The following is a 17,239-nucleotide window of genomic DNA, read 5'->3' on the forward strand; positions in this document are numbered from 1 at the left end:
GTTTCACATCATCCCCTTTCTCAAATCCCTCAGTGATACCACTGTCCTTTTACACTTACAGCTCTTCCTGCATCTTCCCTCAGATGAATGCACGTTTGCTTCAGTGCTCCATTTAGTGTCTCTGTCAGATGGCACTTCACCAGCCAGGCTGAAAGATCATGCCCTCCCTCCAGCCAGCATTACTCTCTCTCCTCTTACCCCATCTATCCCTTTGTTCCTAGCCATGGTAGAAGAAAAAATAAACATTTGGTCTTTGTCCCTACTTCCTGGCAAACAGCTCCTAAAACCCTTACAATAAGTGCTAAAAAAGAAAAAAAAAATTCTTTTGTAAGATAAAGAGATGTTTCATTAGAGATAGGGGCTGGGTGTAGCTACCTTCACGATGGGGCCTGGTTGCCAGAAAAACCAAGCCATTAGAGGGGTTGGAACTTTCGGGCCCACCCTGACATCCAGGGAGCGGGGTCGCAGGGGGGATGGACATTGAGTTCAATCACCAATGACCAGTGATTTGATCAATCACACTTACTTAATTAAACATCTATAAAAACCTCTAAACAACAGGGTTCGGACAGCTGGATCAACAAATGGATGTGCTGGGAAGGACATGGAAGCTTGTGTCACTCCTGTTCCTTATATTTCCCTATGCATCTCTTCTGTTTGGCTATTCCTGACCTGCGTCCTTTAAAATTAACCAATCATGATAAGTAAAGTAACTTCTTAAGTTCTGTGAGCTGATTCTAGTAAATTACCAAGCCTGAGGAGGAGATCATGACAGCCCCCATGTTTGCAGTTTGCTGGCTAGAAGTGTGGCAAGCATGGTGACCTCATTTGCAACTGGTGTCTGAAATCTGAGACCTTGATCTGTAATGACTAACACTAACTCCAGAAAATAAAAAGTCCTAGGCTTAAGACAGATAACAAGCAGGAAGTATCAGTGAGAAAACTTCTGAGACCCCACAGGATGAGCCAGGGCAAAAGGTATCACCAGGGAGCCACCACACAGGCCAATAAGGTGGGAGAACCCGTGTCTACTCCAGGCTCTGTCACTTTACTAGTGGCCTGAGTTTCCTCACTCATGAAATGCAGATGCTGCACCAGAAACCTTACGAGGCCCTTTCTTCACGACCATTCAACACAAGCTAGTGGACACATCCCCAGATCCTTCCACCTTAGAGTTTCTCCATCCCAAATCACTTCACTCCCTCCAGGGATCCTTTCCACTAATTCTTGCCAAGACAGGAGACAGGCAATTAGCAACACGATTTTCTTTCAGGTGCCTTATCCAAGGACGTTAACTTTTTTTTTTTTTTAACCGTGGTGAAATACACATGACCTAAAACTTACCATTTCAGCCATTTTTAAGTACAAGTTGATCCTTCAACAAACTGGGTGTGAACTCTACAGGTCCACCCATAGGTGGATTTTTTTCAATAAACACATTATAGTCCTATATATGTATTTTCTGATTTCGGTTCATCCTAAACAATGCATGGTATATGGTGGTATCATTCTAAAGAAGGGTAACTTCTGGGTCAACTGACCAAGCCGCCAACATCTCAGGGTATAGACTACATTTGCTGAAAGGTTTGCTCCAGACTCAAATCACTTCCATCTCTCAGAATAATGTTATAAACCTGTTCAATCCTCCTTGCAAAGTCAGACATGGCTCTAAGCACTGCGTGAAGTGAGACACATAAAGTTTTACCCTTCCTAAGGATTTCATTGATCGCTTAGTCTGTGGCCGCCGCTTGTCTGTGGCTGGGGAGGGTGGCTTCTGCTCAGGACTAGAGGGCTCTGTGGGCTGTGGGGGCAGAGGTTGGGCTCCAAGGCCAGATCCTAGGCCTGGAGATGAGGGTGCCTCAGGCTTTGGCCTCCGCTTGAGAACAGGGGAGCGCTGCAACCGCAGGGGCCGTTCAGCAGGGGTCTGGAGCTGGTCCTCATGCACAGACACTGCTCGTCGCCCTGCCGAGAGAGGCCTCAGCTGGCCATCTTCGTTCCTAGGGCCCAAGCAAGGGTCCTCTGGGAGGACCAGGCTGTCAGGGGAGGGGCTGGTTCTTCGTGGACTGGGGCTGGGACAAGGGGAGGGGGGGCCTGGACCATCCTGTTGGCCCCAACCACGGCCCCTGAGCTCTGCATTCAGCTGCTGTCCTAGTGTCTTCCAGGTGGTGGACTCCGGACCTTGGCTCCCTGGACCAGGTCTGCATGAGGGGTCAGCCGACACGGAGTGGGTGCGGGACTTGATTGAGATGGGAGGGGCCTCTGTGGAACTGTCCATAATGTCACCATCCGAGCCAGCCTTCTTGATCTCTCCATCCTTGCTTTGCTTCCTCTTGCCTTCAGCACTCCCGCTGCTTCTGCTCACACCAATCCTCTGCAGCATCACTTGTACCCGCTGTTCAAAGGATGGGGCCAGCTCTGTGTCTCCCCGCTCCAGGGGCCGCCGCTTGTCTTACTCTCACAACTTCCTTTGTCCTTCAGTGAAAACTCATTAGCAAGTTAGGAAGAGAGTATAAGCAATCAGCTTATACCAGATGGTATTTAGAGATAAACATTATTTTCAATGAGTGCTTGAAGGCTTCCATGTTTTTATTTTCGACATTTTGAAAGTGGACAAGTGCTAAGGGCCCAATTCTCTAAGTTCTGCTTAGAGGAAGCAGTGTGTACTTCCTTTAGTAACTATAAACTAAAGACTGTCCACAGAAAGAAGTTTTATTTATAACTGCACGCTACCAGATGGCTTATCTCCTTATCACATCCCTAAAAAAGTCTAGAATAAATGTCTTCCGTGGACTTGATTTCAGAGAGAGGTATCAGTTCATAGCTTGCTAACTTACTGTACTTAAACGGTCATTGCACATGGAACATAGTGGTCATAATTAGGTTTATCAAGTAGTTACTACAGAACAGCCACGTTAAAATTTTTCTCTGCATTATCCTACTGAAACCACAAGGGGCGCTCCTATTTCCTCACCAATGAGGAGGCTGTGTGAGAGTTTAAGTGACTTGCCCCAGGCTATTCAGCTAGTAGTGGGCAGAGCTAGGAAACCGGGTCCAACTCTAAAAATGCATGCTCTTTTTCTTTTTTAAAAGTTATTTTTTAACTTTTTTTAATGTTTATTTATTTCTGAGAGAGACAGAGAGAGAGAGAGAGACAGAGCATGAGCCGTGGAAGGACAGAGACAGAGGGAAACACAATCTGAAGCAGGCTCCAGGCTCCCAGCTGTCAGCACAGAGCCCGACACAGGGCTCAAACTCACAAACTGTGAGACCATGACCTGAGCCAAAGTCGGACGCTCAACTGACTGAGCCACCCAGGCACCCTTAAAAATGCATGCTCTTAACTATCATGTTATATATACTTCTTCCATATGTACAATTAAATACATATGCATATATATATGTATATATATATGTATGCATATATATGTATGTTTATACATCTGCATAAATGTATGTGTGTGTGTATATATATATATATATATATATATATATATATATACACACACAATTAGGTGCATTTGCTTGATTCTTTAACATCTACAAGATCCTTGAGGGCAAGGAATTTGTGTCTGTTGGACTCCCAGAACCCAGCACATGAGTCTGGCATTGAGTGGGCTGCCAATAATTTTCCTGAATGAATAAAAGTATAGACTTACATAGAAATCATAGGTGTAGATATGTATATGCCTATATTATAAATGTGTCTACATATTGACATAAAAAAAACAACAGAATATCCTGGCAAAAAAGATGGTTTAACTGTTCTATTTTTCTCTTCTCAATAACATGATTTTATTTCCAGATCCTTAGGGAAAGAACAAATGAGTCACACTATAGCATAGGGAGTCATGGAAGGTAAAGCTATAGAAATGGGAATGACACTATATTACTCTGAAATTAATTAACAAGTCAAATGTTAGGTACAAAAGCCAATTTGCCAGATCAATATTTTTAAAAAATAATTTAGTGGAAATAACAGATTAGAAACGTAAGAACAGAAAACTGATTTAAAATCTCAAGATATAAAGAACGAGAGGCGTAATTCACTGCCTCTCCCTTGCTTTTGGAAGAAGCCACTGAATGACACAGCAATTCACATCTCTTAAATTATCTTTCATATTTATAACACTTCCTGAAATTCCTGACTTAATGTATGCAGTTTGTGATAAAATACTACGTGGAAGTAAGTAGCCTTTCGTGTTTTGTTTTTCAAATAACATCTGGAGTCTGGTAAACACTGTACAAGTCTCAACATCAGAAGACCTGGGGCTTAATCCTGACTCTGAAAATCAAATTCAAAATCTGGGGCAAAGTCAACACCTCTCTCCATTCCATGAATTCTCATAAGAAATGAATCTAAGACCACATTCCTCTTTTTACACAAGCAGGAATATTTTGAGGATATGAGAAATGAAGGCAGAGAGACAGAGAGAGGGAAAGCACTTTGGACTCTTCAGGGGGAAAGAAAACCTCTATAAATGTAAAGAATAAGCACTTTGACTGGACTCTTCCCAAAAGCACTAGGCAGCCCAGGGTAAAGTCAGGGTGATCACACCAGAATGCAGGGTCTGAGGCTTATCTCTTTGGAACCAAAACCACACTTCACACTAATAATCTAGAAAGCTAATGTGGGGAAGGGCTTGGGGGACTGTCTTCAAGCTGAGAGACTGTACTTTTTCTTCCCAAACAATTGGTAATGATTCTGACAGGTGCCATGGGAAAATGGTTTATGAATATGGACTGTTGTGTGGGAAAAACTATAAAGAACAGAATTATTCTGTGTGTTGGAAAATACACATAAGTGAAGTTAACTTTTGCTGACTTCCACGTGTGATGAGATAGAGGTCTTAACTGCAATCGTTAAGCCTAAGTTAGGGGCTAAGATACCAGGGAGATATTGGGAGATTCATTGTAAAACCAAGAAGAAAACTGCCCAGGGGAGCCCACATATGCAAGAGATGGAAAGGGAAGCCCACAGAGTGGAAGACAGAATGCCAAGCCTAGCTGAGAGGGTCTGGTCCTGGAGGTAGCATATAAGCTTCTGGCTGTCAATTCATACCACAAAGCTCACCAAGACAGGAGATTCAAACCTCAGCAAGTGACCCGCACTGCAGACCTACTCCACCTAGAATTTCATGAGTACCCCTCCTCTGGCCAGAAAAGCTGCTCAGACCTGGTCTTTGGGCTTTGGACCCAAATAAATAAGGGAGCCTTTGCAAGCCTGACCATGCTCCTTTCTTCTCAGCCCTTTCCAGGTAAACAGAGCACATGGAAAGAATAAACAGCCTTTGAGAGGAAGCCAGAAACCTGGGCTTTGGTTCTGACTTCCTAAAGGTCAGTGGGGCAAAAACTTCCTATTACTGTTGAAGTAGGGGACCATAACTAGGGATTTTGAAATCCAAACTCTCTGTAGGCAAGGACTAGGATTTTTTTTTTTTTTAATGTTTACTTTTGAGAGAGAGCATGCGTGCAAGAGGGAAAGGGCAGAGAGACAGGGAGAAAGAGGATCTAAAGTGGGCTCCTTGTTGTCAGCACAGCCCAATGTGGGGCTCGAACACATGAACCGTGAGATCATGACTTGAGCTAAAGTCTGACGCTTACCTGACTGAGCCACCCAGGTGCCCCAACGACTGTGATGTTTACCACAGCAATTAACTGCCCCTAGCACACAGCACATGCTCATTAAATGTTTATTAAATAAATGAAAGAAAAAGAACTTAATCTGGCCCAACAAAAAACAAGAGGAAGTGCTGAAGGGGACAAGATTTTCAAAAAGGAAATGTTCCAATAGACAGGTACTTGGAAAAAAATAACTGGCTCTAGACTAATGAGTGCTGACTATGGGACAGGCACAGTGTTGACTGCTCTCTCTAACCTCTTTCTAATTCTCCGAACAACCCAGTATCCTCATGTGTTGTTGTTAGTCCCATTTTGTAGATGAGGAATCTACAAATGACAGATGACAGAATCAAAAGATGTCATCCTCTTCCCATGAGGCCACCATGCCAGTAAGTGGCAGAACTAGGATGTGGGCCTATGTCTGAATCATTTTAAAACCAGTCCTCTTAACCATGTTACTGCCAGCCACTTCACCCATCATGGCCTACTCTCCAAGCCAGCACCAGACGCCAGGGCGATTGCCAAAATTTACTGTGCACCCCAAGAATTGCTTGCTACACCTCTAGCAAAATGTACAGATGAAGCAGTAAGCCAAACAAGGGCAAGAACACCTAAGGCCCCACGACTCTTTAAAGCTAAATTTCAGATGGAAACCCAGGCTACTGACCTCTGCTTTCATCACGTAACAATGGTTCTGTTATTCAGCGCAGCAGGACGAACCTGACTGAGGATGGCAAATAATCACATTAGCAAACTCTTCACTCTTTCATCTAACGTTTCTGTTATAACCCCAATCCATTATGCTGACCTTCTGTCCTCCCAATCTTAGAGCACACATGGCTTTCCCTTCCCAGGAGTGCCATACACTGTGAAAAAGATAGCTTATAAAAGCCCTTTTACTGAGCACATACCAAACTAAGAACGACAACTTACAAGTCATTCTCCAAAGCCCTAGTTGGTTAGCTAACAAATTCTTTAAACAGCTCTAATGCTCCTATAAGGATGAGGTAAATACGTTACAGCAAAACTAAAAAAAAGCAAGCACACAAGGACACAGGCATGCACACATGCGTGCACTCGTGCGCGCGCACACACACACACACACACACACCTCACTATTTTTACTTTTACTTTGAGCATGGAGAGGGCTTGATGTTTCAGGACTAAAGGGCAAGGACAGGGCAGCTGTGGCTCAGGGTACCAACAGCTGAGCACTTACTTCAAGAAAATGAAAGCAGTGGAAAAAGACAAAACTCCTTCTCTGCTTACTATGAATTCCTCAAAGGGCTGTGCCCTGTCTTCCCTGCCTGGATGTCAAACACCTAGCAGAGGGATCTTGCCAACTACTGCCATCCTTTCAAAGGGCACCTCCTCAGAGAAGCCCTTAAAGCTCCAACCAGCAGAAAACAGAGTTCATTGAGGCTCCCACCTCTACCATTCCAGCAACAATTCTTACCACGGTGCCTCTGGATTAATCTGATCACTACCCAACCTACAGGCTTCTCAACAACCAGGTCTGTCTCATGCATCTTTGCATCCCCAAGAGAGCCCTGGAACATAGTAAGTGCTCAGTAAATGCAGGCTGAGCCCCCATTCAGAGTGTATCAATGACAAAAACACAGCCAAATCTGTCAATTATAAAGAGCTGGAAGGGAAGGCTACTACCATAAATGACAGTGCTGATAGTCACAAATATTTCTATACGCTGTGTCTCAAAGTTGAAAATCATAAAAAAAATTGAATTTCATGGACAGAAGACATAGGCTCTGAATTGTTTCAAAATGCAGCTATAAACATAGAGAAATTTCTCAAAAGTTTTCTTTCAAACTACTTTAAAAATAGTTGCATAAAAAAATAGCTGTATGGGGGCGCCTGGGTGGCTCAGTCGGTTGGGCGTCCGACTTCGGCTCAGGTCATGATCTCGCGGTCTGTGAGTTCGAGCCCCGCGTTGGGCTCTGTACTGACAGCTCAGAGCCTGGAGCCTGTTTCAGATTCTGTGTCTCCCTCTCTCTCTGACCTTCCCCCATTCATGCTCTGTCTCTCTCTGTCTCAAAAATGAATAAATGTTAAAAAAAATTAAAAAAAAAATAGCTGTATGGCAAGTGTATGTGGGGGGGGGGGGGGAATAGCCTAAAATCAATGTATATGGTGGTGGGGGGAAGGGAAGTTTTATTTGGTTACAAGCTTACTAGGGGCCAACAGTGAGAAGCTGCCCTTCCTGTTGCTGCTGCACTATTCATAAAATAATAATAGGACTCTCAAGAATAATGCTACAGTACTAATAATGATTAAAATGTATCATATGCTTGCCATTTGCTAAATATCGTGCTAGGTGATACAAACTTTCTCTCTGTCCCTCACAATTCTATGAAGTCAGAATCTTCTATCCCCACTTAGGAAAAGAAGCAAACTGAGTTCCAGAGTGGTAAAGTGACTTTCCCAGGATCATACAACTGGTAAGCCAGAAGTATAGCAAAAACATTCAAACCCAGTTCTATTGGATTCCACTGGCTCACCTCTTCACTGCTGACATAATCTGAGATCTGATGAGAGAAAATGATGGAAAAGGACAGTCCTAGAATTAATAGCATGGATCAGGGGACATATTGAATACTGCATACGGTTCTGGGTGCCCATTGAGAAAAAAGGATTTTTCCCTTCCACTCTTGTTATTCAGAGGAATGTAATGCAGTTTGCCTTGGACTGGAAACCAAGTTATCCAAGGTGCACCTGAAGGTTGGGGATGCTTATCTAGAAAGACAAAGACAGAGGGGCACAGGCTGGGACTATCTCCAGGTATTTGGAAAGCTTTTGTGTACAAGACAGAGAGAAGATGTGTTCTGTGTTCTCACCAAGTACAGAATGAGGTGAAACTTCAGGACAGGATACTCTGGTTGGTCACAGAAACCTCACAACAATGAGAATATCTGATAACACAAGTTGCCGCAGGTGTTAGAGCGGCTGCAGGATCAGAGCTGTCCGCTGTACCAAAGAAGGGATTCCTACGGAGGCAGAGGCTGAAGGTCTTCATTTCCCACTTTTAAATCCACTGGTCCTCCAAACTGAGAGGGGAGGCCAAGATACACGTGAGTGTCCTGCTCTGTTTGCTCAGGGAGAGTCAACAGTAACATGAGGCTGTAAAGGTAACTTCTTATTGTAAAGTAGAAACAAACAGTGTTTTTACGATCTTCCAAACAGCAACTGGAATTCGCATTCACTCTTTGCAAGCACAAAGCGAGTGTTTGGATAATGGGTTTGAAAATGTGTTTACAGGATCTAAATATCTCAGCCATATACATTCACGGTTATTTCTATTTCTCAGCACTTTTGTTGTTGTTGGACGATCAACCTTGCTCCAGAGCCACAAAGAAAAGCAGCAGTGGGGAAACATTAGCTTTTTCTCCTTAATGATTTCCATCTACCACTTGGGAGAAAAAGAATTATTTTCCCTGACACAGTCCCAAGACACTGTTTTCCTTTTAGCACATACTAAGTACAATGTAAACCATATTAATTTACTATCAAGTTTAAGTCAGCTTCATTAACACCTGAATGTTTTTTTTTTCATTTTTGATACTAGGTTACTTCTCCTTCAAATCGATTTATTCATGCCCCTAAAACATCCTCATTAAAAATATGGGAATGAGGTCCTTAGAGCAGGTAAAAGTCCTCAGTCAGCTCCTCGTCCTAGCACAACCTAGGTACCAATGACGGCTTGCTGCACTGATTAGGCTGCTGTTGGGTAATCGCTGGGTGTGGCAGGCTCAACTAAGAACGATGACATGATATTTACCGGGTTTTGCCAGACTGAAACAAGGACAGTCGCATGCCAATGGCAGAGGAGGACTAGGAAGACAGGCTAAGTAGGAATCTAACATTCTTGCTGTATAAAATTCATTGATTCATGCAGTGGCAGGATACCAGAGGAGGGGTTACTGGGAAAAGAAGTAATCAAGTGTGGAGTATAGAGGATGGACCAAAGTGATGTCCCAAGTGCCATCATCCCAAGTCCCAAGGGCAATCACCGCATGGAAAACAAGATTTTGAGCAGGACTGACAAGTGTGGCACCTGCCAGCACACTGTACATGCAGATTTCAGGTCAGAGGGAAGGCATGTGCCATGTGTGACAGCCAGGGGCTCCGAGTGTCATTCAAAACCGTGTCATTCAATGCAGACAAGGAGGGCTTACCACCTCCCTGGTCAATCCTATACCGTGACAAAGCAGCCTGGCAAAACAGGATACAGTTCCAAAAATGTCTGGAGCTATACAATCTAACTGAACAATCAAATTACACACCAACAAAAACAAAACAAACTCAATCTCTGGCTAATAGAATTTGGCAAGCAGCCGGATTCATTCAAAGCAGGAATGGTTTTTGAAAAACTTTATTCCCGCTGGACTTGAATGAACCACGAAGCACTAGCAAGTTTCTCATTTAAGGATGACAATGTGTTATGCCAGCCAACGGTAAGGAGAGATGGAGTTCTGAGCATTCTTTATTTATAAATATCACTTTATTCCCCAACATTCCTCATCAACTCTGCCTGAGAGAAGCATATAATACCCCAAGTAGGCAGTCAAAACATAATTTAAACAAAAACAATACACAACAACACTTCTGAGGTATAAAATACTTTCACATGCAGCATCATCAAATTTAACTTCACAACAAATTCATGATAAAAGTAAAATTATTCCCAACTTGTAGATAAGGAAAGTTAAGATATCCTAAGTTTAGGGGTACCTGCGTGCATTTGTCAGTTAACTGTCTGACTCTTGGTTTTGGCTCAGGTCATGATCTCATGCTTCATGAGTGTGAGCCCCCCTCATTGGGCTCTGCACTGGCCGTGGAGAGCCTGCTTGGGATTCTTTCTCTCCCTCTCTCTCTCTCTGTCCCTCCCCTACTTGTACTGTCTCTCTCTAAAAATAAATAAATAAACTTTAAAAAAAGAGAGATATACTAAGTTTACAGAAATTCCTTTAATATTAAGTGGCAGAGCTATAATCCAAGTTACTTTGACTCATTCCAAGACTGGAGTTCTTTCCCTCAGGAAAAAAAAGCTGTCCGAATGAAACCATATACCTCAAAGTTAGAGTGGAAAATATATCATAGATCACACCATCCTCTCACACAATCAGCAAGCAAGTCAGCATGGTACGTGGGTAGTGTGAGTATGCAGGTGCTGGAAATTAGGGTGCTATGTAAGCTCAACACATTCTTTACTGAAAGCATTACATACTGCCATAGATTAATATGGGCCTTGGGGTGAGGTAACTGAAAAGGGAAAAAAATGACCTTTTTTTTTTTTTTTTTTTTTTTTTTTTTTTGTTTGGTTAAAAAGAAATAGTAGCAGCAATGGTAATACTCTGGACTGTATCTGTGTGGAAAGAGGTGATGCCATCTTAAGCAGCTCCAGAAGACACACACACACACACAGAGACACAGAGACACACAGACACACACACACACACACACACACACACACACATGCACGCACCCTCCACATAACCTCCTACCAGCTAAGACCAAACCAACCTTCACTTCATGTGGTCAAATACATCAGCCTCTCTCAGGATTGTGTGTACAAAGCACACAAGATATTTCCACCACCTGCTTCTGCCATAAATGACTGCCCAATAAAATAAGCACTAATGATTAACTTTTGCTCCCTGGAAGTCACTGAATGAGAAAAAGATATTCCCTGAATAGCCTTTGCATACAGAACACTGACTTTTCTCAAGCTCCCCAAAGAAGCTTTAAAATGATTTGTCATTATGAGTTAGTCTTGGAACTAACACATATGCATGGCACGGAAGAGGTCAGTTCCTGAGTTGAAATGTTTACTAATCACGTGGACATTTTGGTTCAAAACTCTCCCTGAAACTGTCTGTTTCCAAGCAGCCTTTGCTTTTGAAACACCTGAAATATGAATAGTGGTCACACTCAATTCTAGGTCTCTGGAACTGGCTTTGTTACAGGACCAGCTATTCTGCACCACATTCTTTGCTAGGCACTGGAGATACACAGGCCATTAGGGAAAGAAGGCAAATAAATTGAGACCTCAGTGAGAAATAGGAGTTTTAACCAAACCAGATGAAAACTACTATAGTTGTGAGGAACTGCAGGGCTCAAATTCCAGAGAAGAGGGAAGCTCAGAGATGACCTTTCCCATTCTTAGTTTCACCTAGAGGTCTGCTGATTCACAAAGGCAGCAGCTACAAGGCTGAGAAGCTGAACAGAACTCTCAATAGACTCGTGGCCTAAGGAAACAAAAAATGGGATTACAAGACCCTTCAAGGAAGAAGAGCCATAGTAAAACCCCTGACTTTTGGTTGGCATCCTAAAAACTACATCCAGACAAGCCCTCACAGGGACTGAAGCGCTCCTTCAAAACATCCCAACTCCTGATTGGAATTAGCTCATCTGAAATGGAAGTTTCCACAGGCAAAGGTACATCCTCTCTAGAGAAAGATCACGCTATCCAGATCTCCAATAATATCTATAATCTTCCGTATGCATTGTCTGGTACTCAGCCAAAAATAGCCAGGCATGTGAGAAAACAAGATGTGACCAAACCCAACAATGACAACAGAAGCAGGTCAACAGGGTAGCTAGAGACTAGAGTTATGAGATGCAGACTTTAACATATGATGACTAAAAACCACAGTGAGATTGCACTATACATTGACTAAAATTGTTTAAATTAAAAATATTAACAATATCCAGTGTTAACCTGGAGACCAGTTTTTGTCCTTTTCCTCTGGTTAAAAGAAATACAGTAAATACAGTAAACTGTTAATATATGTTACGTCTAAATGGCAGGTATGTATTATACTATTTTCTGTACCATCCTGAATTTTTATTAAATTTTATAACTAAATGTTTGAAGAAGAAGTAAAAGGTACGGCTAGAAAGATCAGCAAGGATTAAATGATCTTAGCCTTGAGAACTTGTGTTCAAGAAACTGTACTTTCTTCTTTAGACAAGAAGCCACTGAAGGGTTTTAAACAGAGGAGTGACTGCGTTAAATCTGTTCTCTGTAGACGTCATTGTAGCTGCATAGTGCAGAGAGATGGAAGGCAGAGGCCCAGCTGGGAGGCTGTTGCAGTACCCGAGATGGGACATGCCAGTGGCACTGGAAATGAAGGAAGTTGTAAAGATTTGAATGATGGAATCTGAGTTCTCTAGGAAGTTGGGGTTTAGTTCTCAAAACAGATGAATTTTAGCCCATTCAAATCAGGAAGCAAATGAGGCCACTGTGACCAAGAGAAATCTAAAATCAGAACAATTTATAAAGCAAGGACGACATCTAAGATAGCTCCTGGGACTGGGGAAAACAAGAGAAATGTGAATTTTTCTGTAAATCCTTAGAAGACACACAAGCAGTTATAAGACTGGAAGCTAATAAGCGCTCAGCTCGACAACAGATGGTCAGATAGATACATTCACAACTTGCCAGAATCCTGAAGCCTTGTGCACCCCCTTGCAAACATGCAGATGCTTTTATCCGAGGGGGAAAAATTCTATTTCTGACTCTGACAGCAAATGCCAAGTCACATCTTGCCAGTAGAGAATGGCGTCTCCCAACCACAAACCTACCGAGAATTTCACAACCTTATTCTCATTTTGGAGAGAAGAGTTGTCTTTGACCGCTACTTGCACCAGCCCTGCCAGAAAGTACAAGGGAAATGAGTGGGGGAATGACAGTTTCCGAAGAACTCAGCTTTTTCATCTGCACCCAAGAAAGTAGGTTTGTGTCTCCAGATTATTCATGAGCAGCCCACGTGTTATTCTGTGAAGAAAAATCAAGCACATCAAACAAATTTATCCTTATATTCCGAAAAATGGCCTGAGGCACAGAGCCTGACAATTTCTTCAATTACTCGAGCTGCTTAACCCTCCACTGACAAGAGACTGAAGAATTAATTTTCTTTTTTTTTTTTTTAATTTTTTTTTAACGTTTTATTTATTTTTGAGACAGAGAGAGACAGAGCATGAACGGGGGAGGGGCAGAGAGAGAGGGAGACACAGAATTGGAAGCAGGCTCCAGGCTCTGAGCCATCAGCCCAGAGCCTGACGCAGGGCTCGAACTCACGGACCGCGAGATCATGACCTGAGCTGAAGTTGGCCGCTTAACCGACTGAGCCACCCAGGCGCCCCTTAATTTTCTTTATAGTTACTCTTAGTTGCCTTTTCAAAAGGTTAAGGTTTAAAATTGAGCATATTAAGTTCCCAGTCTAGCTAGTTTTGGTATAAATATATATTCTTGGTTCTGACTTATGAATGTCTAGCTTGCTAGAGATAGGATTTTTAAATGGTTCTTTCCCCACACACAACAAAAAATATTCAGACACAGTTTTGTTTTTTTTTTTTAAGGAAGTACTTCTCACCTACATGCCCATGTAGTCCCTCAATTTTTGTATGTTCTTCTGGCAGAGCCTGGTTTTAGGGACACAGTTGAATGTTAGTTGCATTTAACATTCTTCCCATACCAGAGTAGGTAAAACTTAGATAAACGTGGTTGTCTTAATTCCCAAGGCATATGATGTACCGAACTGACATACTGCAGAGTGCAGGAAATAATCACTAAATGACTCAACTTCCTGACTCAACATTGACCAGAAAATACTTTCTCGTTTTTCTCTAAATAACACTCCTGAATCAAAATTTCAGCCAATCAAAACTCAGGCACTTAGCTGCATGATAAATACCATCTAGCATATCTCACTGGTTATTACTAAAAACATTAATGAATTTTGCATAGTTATTTAGATATCTTACTCTGATCAAATTTATGAGGCTGAATAATAATTTCTAAAGTTATAGGCAGATTCCCTCAAATAATTATTACCATCACCATCCAGAAGTACATAAAATGCTTGTAGATATTTCTACACAGCGCTTTAAACTTGAAATGAGAGACACGTACTTAATATCCCTTTGGGGAAATTCCAAGATTAATTTCAAGAGCAGACAAATACTCTTCAGAAACACATGAAATTCTTGCCACAGACCGCCTAGGGGATGGATATAATCTTCTCATGATACAGTCTGAGAATGATACTCACTGGGTTAAGTGTTTTTTCAACAGAATGGTGAACGGTCCACCAGTCTGAAGTCCATTCCCATGCGTTCCCCACTATATTGTATAAGCCATAACCATTGGGAGGAAAGGCGTCGACCTAAAAATTAAAAAAAGGGAATATGCTGTCAAAGTACTCACCTTCTTTGGAAAATCTCTTTGCTGCAAAAATGCACTAAAAGAAGTAGAACTTCAAGGTATGAATATTAATTTTCATTCTGACCGTCAAACTCCAATTTGGCCAATGTAAAAACAAAGAAAGAGACATGTTTTGCTTTGATTCTCAAGGGGAGTTTAGAAACCTAAGGAGAGTTTATACTACATGGTAAGGAAGCCAACAAAACTCTTCCTAACAGACAAATAATGACCAAATCTGTACCTGATGGGGGTAGGGGGGAGATGATGATTTCAACTCTCAAAAGCATAACAGAAACATCATATCAGACCCACTATAAGTTTTACCATCAGAGCTAAGATATGTGGCCACATAATGTCTTTTACATTGAAAAACGCCAAGTCACTTCTGTCCTCTCTACCCACCAGCCCCCTCCAACTCACTATCTTATCTTTAAGCCTCAGTCATTATCATCAAAACACTGAGACGACTTGTTTTTCTAAAGAAAATGTGAATTCATTATCAAGCATATTTGTAAGAAAAGGTTTGCAGTCAGTCTCTGGAACCTGGAAGTATGAGGCCAACTGAGATTCATCAGCAAGCAATCATATCACATTTCAAAGGCAGGTCAGACAGTCTGCCACATAATATTGTCACAGACAAAGAGCCAAAGTATAAAGCTTTTTTAAGAAGGAGGGAAGGGAGAGGGGTAAGAAAAAACTTTAACTGAAAAAGTTAGTGTAGACAATTACACTATTTTAGCGACTTAAAATATTTTCCCAACATTTTTTAATGGAAATTCTCAAACATAAAGAAAATTTTCATTTTTTAAATGAAAATATATCAAGTTATCTTTGGGTTTTTATTTTTTATTTATTATTATTTTTTTTTTGAGACAGAGAGAGAGAGAAAGTACAATCAGGGAGAGTAGAGGGAGAGAGAGGGAGAAAGAGAAAAGGAGAGGGAGAGGAAGAAGAAGAGAGAGAGAGAGAGAGAAGGAGAGGGAGAGAGAGAGGAGGAGAGAGACAGAAAGAAAGAGAGACAGAGAGAGAGAGAGAGAGAGAGAGAGAGAGAGAGAGAATCCTAAGCAGGCTCCACACTCAGTGCAGAGCCTGACACAGGGCTCCGTCCCACAACCCTGGGACTGTGACCTGAGCTGAAATCAAGAGTCAGATGCTCAATCAACTAAACGCCCCAGGCGCCCCTATCTTTGGGTTTTAAAAAATATTTTTGTAAAAAATAAAAATAATAATATAAAATACGAAAATATGTATGTTTTTGTAAATCCATGGGTTTTTTTTCCCCATACTAATGACGTAGGACTAAAGAAATGAATAAACTAAAAATTCACCTCCATTTGACACATGAATATGGAAGCACCTGATACTTGGGCAGTTCAGAGCACTTCAAAGTTATGAAGCTACTTCCTAAAAGAACTTCATCTGGATAATTTGGAAAGCTAAAAAATTTTGCCACTCTGCTTCCATATTCAGCATTCATTATGGAAACAGCAGTCTTTATTTACTGCATCATTCAGTAATTCCATGCATGTCAAGTGAAGGCAGGAAGGGATCAATGGCGTAAGACATCAAAGAGCTTACTGAGGGAGAAAAAATATATACCCAAAACAAAAAATCTAATTTTGTGAGACAGAGTGGGATGAGTAGGGAAATGAGTGGGGAAAAAATGTCTCAGAAATTCCCAAGAGGGAGAGGATTTCTGGCTGCAGAGATTTCCGGTTGCAGATTTCTGGCTGTATCCTCCTCTACAAAGGTAGAAGAGTCTCATTGGAATCTAGTTCACAGTTCTAAACTGAGAGAGACAGTAAAGGTGGAGAGGCCACAGGCATAAACCGTTCTTCAAGAATTTAGAGATGATCAGAAAGAGTAAGGTGGGATAATAGCTGCAAGGAATAGAAAGAAAAAGAAGAAATTAATTTGTTTCAAGAAGAGAAGAGAAAGAGCCAGGGGCACAAGAGCAATTAAAAGATGCAACAAACATTCTGGAGGAAAGAATCATTTCTCAGGCTCATAGCACACACAAGCGGAGGGGGCTCAAGTTCATGTGCCTGAGGTCCTTTTTATGTGCCCACACTTAGCAGCTACTGAGCAAGCAATTTAACCTATCTGGTGCTCTTAAACCATTCAGATGGGGAAATAAAATTGACTCAAACTTTGGGGTTTTCTTCCCCCTTTAAAAAATCTGATGTTTAAGTGAGATAAAATCTGGAAGTCACCATCCCTAAAATTACCATCTATGAGTATGCCATTAAGGAGAAGAAATTGTGCAACTGCTCATTGTTAAATTAATTGCACTAACCAAAGCTTCCTTCCAGGAACCTCACAAGAAAACAAATGTGCATGAGAAATATTTCAAACCTGCTGAATGATTGCTATGCATTAAAACCAAAACACACTAAT

General features: G+C 41.7%; 1 protein-coding gene across 2 annotated transcripts in view; it reads right to left on the bottom strand.

The window, feature by feature from the left end:
* The window catches only part of SUMF1 (sulfatase modifying factor 1), a 98,308-nt gene that overhangs the window by 26,530 nt on the left and 54,539 nt on the right, over positions 1–17,239 (bottom strand). Inside the window, exon 7 of one of the 2 annotated variants that reach the window (XM_060631611.3) lies at positions 14,691–14,804. The exons of the other annotated variant lie outside the window; for it this stretch is intronic. Within the exon in view, the coding sequence (XP_060487594.2) occupies positions 14,691–14,804 (114 nt within the window). The remainder of the gene's footprint in view (positions 1–14,690; positions 14,805–17,239) is intronic. 2 annotated transcript variants of the gene reach the window in all.

This window comes from Panthera onca, chromosome A2, assembly GCF_046562875.1.
Source record: "Panthera onca isolate mPanOnc1 chromosome A2, mPanOnc1 haplotype 2, whole genome shotgun sequence".
Taxonomy (NCBI): Eukaryota; Metazoa; Chordata; class Mammalia; order Carnivora; family Felidae; genus Panthera; species Panthera onca.